A 12380-nucleotide genomic window follows, 5' to 3' on the forward strand; every position below is an offset into this window, starting at 1 on the left:
CTCTCTGTCCAGGGAAGAACGACACTCCAGTCCCTCTCAATGGACACCGCTGCTTCAAGGATTCCCCGCAGAGCTTTTGATCCAGATCAGATCGAGGCCACCACCGAGCTCCTCGAGCCTCCTCCTTCCTCTTCGCCCTCGCGCACGCCGCCCCACTGGAGCTCCAGTGCCTCCCCGCAGCACCTTCTTCTCCCTGCTTTCTCCTTCTTCCTCTCTTCCCCCCTGCATCTCAGTCCTTTCGTTTTCCCTTGGTCATGAGCAGAGGAAGCATACATGAGGCCTCGCCGCCACCGCCACCGCCACCGCCTCCGAGTTCGCCGTCCGTTGGTGAACATCTCCCCTGCGATCGGCGCCGCGGCCCTCTGCCTCGCCTCCATCATACGTGAGGATGATGACGACAACGTCGTCATTGACCCATCCAGGTCCGTCCGTCGCCTCGCTCGCGTGGGATGCACCTGCGCATGGATTGCCGGTCAGGCAAGCCGTCCCTCGCCGGCGGGAGCGCTGGTGCCGCTAGCCTGAAGCATCTGATGGCAGACCAGACGTTGCTCCGACGGCGATCGGGACTCATCTTTGCATTCATTCTTTTCCCCATCTGCATCTCTGCCATCTGAGTCAATTGTAAATCGTCACCTCGCTGCTGGTTGTGCTAATTCGATTTCTTCGTAACGGCCAAGGGCCTCGCCAAGCAGCGGGAGGACTTGCGGGCTAGGCTGGCTTGCCGCAAGCACGCCCGCGAGCTGGCCCTTGTGCCGGTCAAGGCCACCTCCGGCGACTTCCTGTCCGACGTGCTCTCCGAAGCCTTGCCCCATTCCTGTGCTAGGGCAGCGCGGATGCCCCCGCGACGCATCACCCCTTCCTTGGCTTCTGCAGAGGACGCCGGTGGCAATCGGCGGGGCGTGCCCGGCGGTTCGGTGGAGGGAGGCAATGGAGGAATCCGGCAATGGATAAGTGGGCGGAGGTGGCCGGTGGTGGCAGGGGTTTTTATTCAAAAAAACGAAACGTTATCTCATCAGGAACATACATTAAGTAGGACTGCGGGTTGATTTCTTATAAACCGAGGGACTGTTATGCAAAAGCGACGACGGACGACGGAAATCCAATTTTCTTTATTATTAGGTAAAGATTACATGAGGAATCACACCCGACATAATTATCCATCACTGATTCATTGCCTACGAGCTTTTTACATATTGTTCTTCGCTTATTTACTTTTTCGTTGCTACTGTTACAATCACTATAAAACCCAAAAACATTACTTTTGCTATTGTTACCTTTATTATCATATTACTTTGCTACTAAATACTTTGCTGCAGATACTAAGTTATCCAGATGTGGTTGAATTGATAACTCAACTGCTAATACTCAAGATTATCTTTTGGCTCCCCTTGTGTCGAATCAATAAATTTGGGTTGAATACTTTACCCTCGAAAGATGTTGCGATCCCCTACACTTGTGGGTTATCATGCCCCCCTCCACAGTTTACGCCTCCGGTCATAGCGTCGTAGTGCTTAGGCGAAGCCCTGCGCGGATCACATCACCAACACCGTCGCCATGCCGTCGTGTTGACGGAACTCTCGCTCGACCCTCTACTGGATCAAGAGTTCGAGGGATGTCATCAAGCTGAACGTGTGCTGAACACGGAGGTGCCGTACGTTCGGTACTTGGATAGGTTGGATCATGAAGACGGTCGACTACATCAACTGCGTTAACATAATGCTTCCGCTTTCGGTCTACGAGGGTACATGGACACACTCCCCTCCTCTCGTTGCTATGCATCTCCTAGATAGATCTTGCGTGATCGTAGGATTTTTTTAAATTGCATGCTACGTTTCCCAACATTTTTCGCATTATCACTTCATGTTTCGAGGCGATTTTTTTTTCAACCATGACCCGATACTCTACCAAAGGACGAGCGTCGGAGGCATGCGGTCGCTTTGGGTGACACAAACAGACCAGGACGGTCCTTAACCTGTTGCGGTCATCCCGAACTGACAGTTACAGGGTGCGTCGCTTCTATTCCCGTATCCACGGCCTCTTGTCCTTGTCGTCGGGCGGTGCTTGATCCGTCAGCACCATGGGTAGCTGGGAGAGGGAGAGAGATTTAAATGGGAAGTGGGTGCAGTGGCGATGGATGCAGTGTGCTAAGCCTTACAACGTCGAGTTTGATCGACTCGCCGTGGTTGACGTGGCACGCTCCAATGCTTTAAGGTATGTGCTTGTCATTTGACGATCAATAAGTCGTTCGCTCGAGATTGCCAAAAATCTGACGTCAGTTCTATAAGAGCAACTCTAACGTGTCGACCCATTTTGTCCACACGCGATCCATTTGGGTCGCAGCGGACAGAAAAGTCGGTCCAACGCGTCAATCCAAACGGATGCGCTTTCGCTTTTCGTCTGCCTGCCGACCCATCTCAAGCCCAATTTTGAGTCTGATTTGCGTCGGCGCGGACACGAGACAGACGCGCGCGCTGCGTGCCAAGTACCCCCTGGCCTGCCAGTCGGGGGCACATTGGCCATCCTCTCCCACCCCTTGATAGCAAACCATCGTCCGCTCCCGACCCCCGTCCCGTCGCCGACGCCCATTTCCGGTGCCTCTGCCAGCAGCCGGTGCCGACACACCTCCCCCAACGCCACCACCTCCCACGTCACCGGCACCACCGCCTCGTCGTCGGGGCACCGAAGCTTCCCCACCCCACCCAGACGCTGCCGCGAGCAGGAAGCCGCTTCCCCGCCCCGGCCAGCTCCTTCGTGCGACAACACCCGCTGTCCTAACGGCTGCACGCTTGTCGGACGCTGCCAGGTCCAAGGGAGGCGCGCGGCTCTTTGCCGACCAGCTTCTTTGTCGACGCCCGCAAGCTATTCGACAATTTACCAAGGTACAAAATGGACTCCGCTGACGAGTTCTTCTTCCACAATTTCCTACGCGACTCCACGATTCCTCGCCCGATGATGAGGAGGAGATCTTGGCTGCCGTGTTGGTCCATGACCACCTTAATAGGCAGCGGCCATTGTTCCGTGGCTGAGACCCGGGGCACCTTCCGGCGTTGAATCGCAACTGAGAGAGCAACCATTTCCTTCTTTGGAAGGACTACTTTGACACAACCAACTCGCTGTTCAAACATCAGAAACTCCGGCGGCGTTTTCGTATGGGTAGGCATCTTTTCAACCGTATTAGAGAGGGGGTGGTCAGATACGATAACTATTTTGAGTGCAAAGAGGATGCCCTTGAAAAGATTGGCTTCTCATCTTATCAGAAATGCACTGCAGCCATCCAGATACTTGCGTACGGAGTACCCGGTGATCTCATTGATGAGTAAGTCCGTATGAGCTAGTCTAATTTATCTGGTTGAAACTATCTTATTTTTTACATGTTTGTTTGTGAAATAATGCAAAATATATGCGTATTTATTGAAAAACAGCGGCTAGCTGGCCACACGGTAAATATGGGTCAGCGCGTTGGGTGAAATGCCGACCTAAATGATAAACAATGCGGATGCCGAGCGGGCGACCGATCCAAACAGACAAAAAATAGACAAAAACACCGTTCGTTTGGGTCGACGTGTTGGAGTTGTTCTAATGTTTAGAGAATGTGACGGTTTTGGTTGTTTGGAACTTGATACTCACATCAACGTAGCCCCGGAAGAATTGTAAAACAAATCTTAAAATTTCTCGTGCCCGTTTCTCCGCGCTCTCCCGTCGGTTCCTGTCTCTCCCTCCATTTTCCGCTTCGTTCCTAGGGTTTTCTCCCCCTCCTCCTCCCAATTCTGCGCCCCCGCTCGCGCGATCCCCACCGCGATGGTCTCCAGCGCCCGTAGTTCCGGCGGCATGGCTCACTCGGCTTCCAACAGCGCCGGAAGCGCCGGTTCCCCCTCCGGCGGCATCGGGCCCGGCAAGGGGGTTGCGGCGGCGGCCGCCACGACCTCGGCGTCAGCGTCCACGCCGGCCAGCGGGAGCACCGTTGCCCGCCGCCTCAATGATCTCGAAATTCAGGGAGATGACGCGCCATCGTCGCAGCCCGCCGCTAGGTTCGTGAAATCTGCTGTCGTGTTGCTGCTTAAGTTGAGTTGCTCACCACCTTCTTTGCCCGGGGACTGTGTACCGCAACTTTAGCACTGGGTCGGTATAGAGTAATTTTGCGATCTGAGATGCGGATTTTGGTCTCGTGAGCTGTACTATTGAGAGCTGCATTTCGCTGTCCACTAGATTCAGTCGATGCATACTTCCTGCAGCATGTGTTGGTTTGAATTGGTGCGCATTGGCTACTGAAGAGGGTGTTAGGAAGATGCGACGGTGAACTACTGGACTTCATCGGATTGTTATGATTGCTTTGCATTCGATTGTTAAAAAACAGGCGATTGCTAACTGTTGTTTGAGTCACAGCATGCTCTGAAGTCCGTTGCCCTAGAACTTTTATTGGTGCGTTCATATTTTGCTTGGGACTTCCATGCTTCAAGCTATTGGATGTATCTTAGTGTTAGATGTGTTTTCTGTCAGGAGTAGATAAGTAGTGTGATAACAAGCTGTGCTGCTTACACTCGCTGACCATCGAAATGTTGCTCGGTATCGATATCGTCTATGTGTAATTGCATAGAGTGCTCCTTAGGACAAAAGTGGAACGTCACTCAGAGTCTCAGACTATCAGAGTTATTGGCATGTTTTGTGCTTTGGATTTGTCGATAATCTAAGCTGTTCCCTGTTGGCTTCCTTAATTTAGACGTCTTCTCTATTTTCTTTCTTGAGATTGGACTTTTTCACTTATTCTTAATTGATTAAAAATTAGCAGCATAAAATATTTTACAGTGGTTCTGCTTTGTCATTGCAACAAATTATTTTGTACGTAATTTTAGTATTTTACTTATTAAATCTTAAAATCTACAAGTAGCTGTGCACTTTTGACAGATAGCTGTATGGTATTTGCAATGCAGCAAGAAGAAAAAGAAAGGAACACGCGTAGTAGGTCCCGACAAAGGTAACCGTGGATTGCGCCAATTCAGTATGAAAGGTGAGTTGAATACTCTTCTTTCCTCTAGTACCTCTGCGATAGTCATCTTCCCATCATCATGTAAGCGTACTGATTCATAGGGCGCATGCAGAATACATATGACATACTGTTCACTCCATTTTCTGATGTAAAAGCATAATTGATATTTTCTCTGTTTGGTTCATTGTTAATTTGTTATTAAGGAAACCAGTTTATTGGGTCATATCTGACCAAATAGTGTTAAAAGTTCTCATGAAGCGTTTCATTTGGTCCTTTTCAGTCTGTGAGAAAGTTGAAGGCAAAGGGAGAACAACCTACAATGAGGTGTTTGTTTTTTGTTTCTTTCTATGCAGCAACTTATCTTGTTTTAGCATAATTGATGTGTGGATATATATAATATACAAATGCACATCCACACTTTTAAAAAGGTAACCACAGATATCTGACCACTATTATGTGATTATGGATCCTCGTCATGCTATAGGCTTGTGTTAGTTTGTTCACCAAAGTCTATAGACATCAATTGTCACTGCATCTTATTATTCTAACCAATTCCTTTTTCGGTTATGGGTTACATGATACGGTTCGGAGGCACCCTTAGCTTGTGTATCACACAGATGTACACAGTAAAAGGATACAACAGAGTCTGCTGAACTACCAATGCTGGAAGAAGCATTGCTAGATGTTTGATATCCGAGTTAACATTTCTGCTTGTCTAGTAAAAGAAAAAAAGTGAATCTGTTCTGACTCAAATTTATTGTGTCAACATGATTAAAGCTTTGTACACATGAACCTTACTGGTTTTGCTCATTTGAGTTGAGCATACTATGTTGACTTGTCACAAAATGTGGAAAATCCGCGTTATGCCGATCTGTTCCTTTTACTTTGTATAAGACAAAAGCTATTTCAAAGGACATTCCTCTGTTCATCTTTGATTGATGGGATTGAATCTATCCATTTTGTTCATATTGTTTTGCTAACATATAAAGTTCAGTCCAACATGCCTTGCAACATTTCCCCCCCTGTTTGTTCATAAAACGAAGCGTCTGTAACAAATCGGTTTTGTCTTAGTAAGAGGCAGAGCTCCTGCCGGTTTCTCGAGAAAGGAAAGAAACTGAAGAACCAATTGTGTTATGTGCACCTCAATAATTTAGTAAAGCAAAAATCAAGCCTACAGTGTGTTAGAATCCTGAACATCAGGCTCAGGAGAAGAGGAAGCCTGTCGTACTTGTATTCCTGTGTTACTCTTTGGATTCTGTCAAGATTGGAGAGACTACAGCCCTGTTTCCTTAACGTGTATTTACAATGTGTGTTAACTGCAAACTTCAATTACCATTTTTAGAAGAAAAATACTCTTTGCTAATGTAGTATGATTCTACCACTGCCATGTTTTCCTGTTTGCATTGCAGTTTAGCTATTGCTTATAGGATGTAAGGCCTGTCTTTTTCAGGTGGCAGACGAACTTGTAGCTGAGTTTGCAGATCCAAATAGTAATATTGGGTCACCAGATCCTGATAATCCCAACACAGTTAAGAAATATGGCTACTCCTTCTGGTCAGTTATTTGTTATGTGCAATGTACTGATTGTATGTAAAATTCAGCAACAATATGATGAGAAAAATATACGAAGAAGGGTTTACGATGCACTAAACGTCCTGATGGCTATGGATATTATATCTAAAGATAAAAAGGAAATTCAGTGGAAGGGCTTACCCCGAACAAGTTTGAGTGATATTGATAAATTGAAGGTAAGTTTGTCCCTAGTCATGTAGTTCACAACTGTTCTACTTTTCTTTTGGTTGTTTCCTTCATAAGTTCCCTAATCATGTAACTGTTCTACCATTTGGTTGTTTCCTTCATAAGTTCATGTGCATTTTACAGACTGAGGTCATTGGGCTGAAAGGTAGAATTGACAAGAAAAGTGCATATCTGCAGGAATTACAAGACCAAGTAAGGACACAAGGCATTTTTACGTGAACCGATAATTTGAATTATTCTGTAACCCACTGTCTTTAAAATTTTGACAAGGAACTTGGTTTCATACATATTCTAGATCACTTGTTATTTTTGTATACATATTGATGTTCTGTGATGGTGAATGTTTCAGTTTTTTCACCCTATATAGTGAAATATTCATCCATATCAATAGGGAATCCCTTCGTGTACACTTCTGTGCCACAGCATGGGTGCAGAATTAGGAGAACAGCTAATCTTCGATTCAGCGTTTATGGTGCATGCTTAATTGATCGATGCAACGTTCAACTGCTGTATTTGTGCTAGATTTATTGTAGGGCTGAATGCTTCACTTAGCAAGCATATATCTGTTTTAAAGTTATCATAGTGCTATAACTAAGCTGGCTTATTTTAAAGTTGTGGTATGCCAGAAGTTTGTTATTTCTTGTCTGATATCAGAAGAAGATTGAAGTATATTGTACGGAAAGATATCATTAATATCTAGGTGCTAACCATGTATTTTCTTCTACTTTTCTGTATTTAAGTATGTGGGCCTGCAAAATTTGGTAGAGCGAAATGAGCAGCTATATGGTTCGGGAGATGCCCCATCTGGTGGAGTGGCCCTGCCATTCATATTGGTTCAGGTAAGCAAAATTGTATCCTGTAATTGATATGTGGGCTTAAATGAAGTTAATCATGTCATTATACTCAAATGCTAAAGCTGATGATCTAGCTAACTTGTGTTGCTATTTTACATTTTAAGTCACTTTGGAGTTTATTGTGCTAAGCACAAATTTGATTTTCTGTGAACTCGAACATGAAAGTTTCTGCTTCCCCTTTGGAGCTGTGGGCATGCTTTGTTCATTCATATTGCTACCTCAAGTTGTGCGCATTTGACTTCGGTGGCATCTATTTGGTTCTCTACCCACAATGGTGGCATGTTACACTTTCATACCTCTAGGCAGTTGACATGTGTTTTCTTTTCTGGCCATAGTCTGCCTAAACTGCTGTATACAATTTCTTTACCACACAAGATGTGGCTTGCCACATTTTACTAAATTAGATTAGTTGTCAACCAAATGCACCCATGTAAGTAATAACCCTTTTTAGTCCTAGTTTTTTTCTCCACCACGAACATTCAAAGGAGCATCCCTTTTTTCGAGGTTTGGACTTGGATTATCATAATTCAGGAACCTGCAGCAAAGGAGGCGAATTCTGAGTAGGGTTAAGTGTTAACTAGTCAATACCATTTGCTTCATGGATTATCAATGGGTCATGGGTGCTATAGTAAATTCTTGCAATGGAATTTTTGCTGTTGTTTTGCATGGACTGCATAGGTATTAATAATGCAAGGTGGAGCAAAGTTCTAACCTTAAGAACAAATAAATAGAAGGAAAATGAAATCCACTCAGATTTTATATTAAGTTCCTAGCTTCCGGTCGAGGCCTGTAACTTTCACCCAGCCAGGTTTTAGGGCTTTTATTACACGACCATTTGGACAACAGCTCCGGGTTCTGTTCTCATAATCCTGATCCTATATTTGGGCGTGGCCAAAATGGACCTGTGGCCAACAGAACTACGTATTCATAATTGTAGGAGCAGTATTGCATTGTAAGTGTACATTCTTAGATGGCTATGAATTGATTCTTTTTGTTGAGTTATTAATTTAAACATATGAACCATCGTATCAACCCTTGTGGTTCTGCATTTGTCTTTTCTTTCACCGATTATATGCCCTACAAAATGCTTTCCCAACTCCAGTATGTATATGCTACCAGCATTTATTTTCATGGCGGTGAGTGACAAGGACCTCTTTTTGTTGTGCAAACAGACACGTCCTCATGCAACTGTCGAAGTGGAGATATCAGAAGATATGCAGTTGGTGCATTTTGATTTCAATAGGTAAAATACAAACTCTACAATGTGTTCCTTGACATGATGAATCTTGCTAAGTGATCTAATCATCTAACAATTTAGTATTAAGTGACATTTCTTATAATTTTCTGCCCTAAGTTTTCTTAGATTTAACATGTCCAGTTTCCAATTAAATGGGGTGTCTGTTGCTAAGCACAAATCTGATCTTATTTTGCATTCTTTCTGTACGGAGATTTCATAAATTTCTTGACATACCTTTTCTGCTGGACACACATCTCTAATTATTTCTGTATAATAGCTTGGATAAAAACTCTAAATAAGGGTCCCTCTTTTTTCTAAAGGGAAATGTAACTTTTCAGTTGTGTGAGCATCCATTGTAAATAATGATCCATTAGCTGGAAATCAATGTCTGTTGATTCCCTTGACCACTTGTAACTTTTCAGTTGTATGATCATCCATTGTAAATAATGATCCATTAGCTGGAAATCAATGTCTGTTGATTCCCTTGACCACTTGAGGAACCTGTGGTGTAATCTGGTCGCAAACGAAACACTCAGCAGTACCACTGGTCTCTTTGATTCGCAGGATTCTGAAAACGCAGGAATAGGAAAAACACGGATTGCATTGTCATGCCCATTTAAATCTTACAGCATTTTTGTCTTGTTTGATTGGATCACAGTTAAAACAAAGTATTTTTTTCAAAAGGTTTGAGTGGATGCATAGTTATTATGAAATGTAATGTACAGTAATCTTTAAGAAAAATTCCTATAGGACTCAATCCTACTAATCAGACAAGTGACATAGAAAAATTCGTTAAGATTCCTATGAAAATTCTTGAGTAGGCCTTAGCTTGTTAGTTTTTCTGATATTTAGCTTGTTAGTATTTCTTAAGCAAGTGTTTTGCTTACTTGACATGGTGAGCCCACATCCACTACTTTATTGGCAATGGAAATCTTGTCCTCAGCTCTATGAATTATGCAGAATCATTTGAGATCATGAAATCTTGTGAACCCTTCCACAACCATGTCTGACATGTATGTTTCTGAAAATGTAGCACTCCGTTTGAGTTGCACGATGATTCCTTTGTATTGAAAGCAATGGGGTTCTCTGGTAAAGAAGAAACTGATGGTACAGTGGCTCTGGTTGCAAATGCGGTTGAATGCTCAAGTGCATCAAATGTTTACGGGCATCGATCACCACAACCTGCAAGGCCAAATGGAATTAGGCTACGAACCTCACCTCCTATTCCAGGGATACTGAAAGGGCGTGTCAAGCATGAACACTAGGCACTAAAACAGGTTGTTAATGTTTTGAGAGCTACTTGGATTTATACTCCCTTGGCTTCTGTAACTTAAGATGTAAAAAGGCTTGTAAATTATGTCCATGGGGAAATGTGATGTTCTAATTTAGCTTTGCAGCCGATGGTAGGCTGATCGGCATGTGAAGCTCCAGGCCTGATTTTAACTTTTAGCTCAATTCTTTTTGTTCCTTTTTTGATTTAGAGAAACGAACTTGGTTTGGTCCAATGTAACTGTAGCATTTTGTCTTCTCAAAACTAGTCAGCATCTTAGTTAGGATGGACACTCGAGTAAATTGCATGTATATCATACTGTTATGTATCGGGGGAAGTTAAATTTGTCACAAGATACGAAAAGACTCCTCTTTGGCGTACTGGTGTGTTATATGTTGTAGTTCCGTAACAGATACACGTATGTGGCCACACGCCCTCTCTCCGTGTGAGAAAATTTGACGATGTTAGAAGTGTTTTTATGCCCATAGTCTAAATTGGATTGTTTATCTTGTGCAGTATTGTTGACGATCGATTCAGAGTCGCTTTTAAGATCGAGTGAAAGGTCATGAAGAACTATAGAGAGATGAGTGGTGTATGAAGAGATCTTGTCACACGGTGGTACTTATGTAGGTTCAGGCTCTTTGATGATAATAGCTCTATGTCATGCTTGTAGATATATTGATGAACGAGAGGATACAAAGTATATAGTACAATCTAACAAACTAGGTCTCGTGAATGAACTTGAGTCGATAATCAGGGTCTCTGGTGTAAAAACACTTTGGAGCCCGAGCACTGGGTAGCTCGTTATCACGAGCTTAAGTTGGTCATAACTGCAGAAGCTCCAATATGTACCCCGTTCTGATCTCTACATATTGCACCAACCGCTCCAAATTGATTACCCTGCACAACACCATCAACATTGATCTTTGACAAACCATTCTGAAGGGCCTTCCATTGTGTAATAGTGTTGCACAAAGTTCTAGTTGCCGAGGCTTGTGGTTTAGCGAGAACCTGAAGATTCGATATACATGACAAGACAAATTGATCAATGGTTTGAGGGCTCTATAAAATAGGCTCATGAATCACTCTCCTTCAAGTTGTCCAAATCCCCACGCGACCACCATCGTTGCAAACTTATCATAGGAAACAGTGTCATGCATCTTGAATAGCCAATGTTTAGCGCAGGGTTCACGATTAACTCTCACGCGTGCATCAAGATCATAATCAGAAAGCGCCCATACACACTGCGGCATGAATCCGTAGCTCCACAAAGTGCACAATTGCTCATCGGAGCCATGTTACACACAGTTCTTTCTGATTCATGGCAGTCACCGAACCCGTACAAATGGCAACCCTTGGGGGCGGTCACCGAACCCGTACACTTTGGCAACCCCTGGGGGCGGTCATTGAAACCCGTACAAATTGCTCGGGGCAATCTCCACAACCTAATTGGAGACCCCAACGCTTTCCCGAAGCTTTACACCACAATGATTGAGCTTCGAGGCACCACCAACCGTCTAGGGCGCTCAAGCACCCAAGAGGAACAAGCTCTAGGGTACCAAGCACCCAAGAGTAATAAGCTTCTCAACTTTCACTTTCACGTATCACCATGGAGAACTAAAACCGATGCACCAAATGCAATGGCAAGGGCACACGGAGTGCCCAAGTCCCTCACTCTCAAATCCCACCAAAGCAACGAAATCTATGGAGGAAAATGAGAGGAAGAACAAGAAGGAGAACACCAAGAACTCCAAGATCTAGATCCAAGGGGTTCCCCTCACATAGAGGAGAAAGTGATTGGTGGAAATGTGGATCTAGATCTCCTCTCTCTTCCCCCCCCCCCCCAAAACTAGCAAGAATCCATGGAGGAATTGAGGGATAGCAAAGCTCGAAGAAGGTCAACAATGGGGGAAGAACACGAGCTAAAGGGATCAGGTTCAATGGGGAAGAAGACCCCCTTTTATAGGACCTCCCGAACCCAACCGTTATGTGCTCAGCCCGCACATGAGCGGCACTACCGCTCAGGGGAGTGGTACTACTGCTCGGGTGGTAGTGCAGATAGAGAAATGCAATGGTGCGAGACCATGAGCCAGTAGTGCCGCCAGAGCGGTACTACCGCTCGGCCCAGCGGTACTACCGCTGGGGTTGCGGCTCAGGGCTCTAAGGAGGCAGAGCAGGATAGATGGGGTGAAGCAAAGCCGCACCAGCGGTACTACCGCTTAGAGGTGGTAGTGTCGCACACCCACTGCCGCTCTACAACCGCTGGGAGCACGCAGG

General features: G+C 44.8%; 1 protein-coding gene across 1 annotated transcript; it reads left to right on the plus strand.

The window, feature by feature from the left end:
- Nucleotides 1–3658: 3658 nt before the first annotated feature.
- LOC123119153 (transcription factor-like protein DPB) lies at nucleotides 3659–10453 on the plus strand. The gene is made up of 9 exons (XM_044538860.1): nucleotides 3659–4028; nucleotides 4929–5005; nucleotides 5265–5308; nucleotides 6435–6512; nucleotides 6586–6732; nucleotides 6866–6934; nucleotides 7483–7581; nucleotides 8769–8839; nucleotides 9867–10453. Exons 1-9 carry the CDS (start codon nucleotides 3799–3801, stop codon nucleotides 10096–10098), a joined length of 1047 nt encoding a protein of 348 aa, XP_044394795.1. The 5' UTR covers nucleotides 3659–3798; the 3' UTR covers nucleotides 10099–10453.
- Nucleotides 10454–12380: the final 1927 nt, after the last annotated feature.

This window comes from Triticum aestivum, chromosome 1B (assembly GCF_018294505.1).
Source record: "Triticum aestivum cultivar Chinese Spring chromosome 1B, IWGSC CS RefSeq v2.1, whole genome shotgun sequence".
NCBI classification, from domain to species: domain Eukaryota; kingdom Viridiplantae; phylum Streptophyta; class Magnoliopsida; order Poales; family Poaceae; genus Triticum; species Triticum aestivum.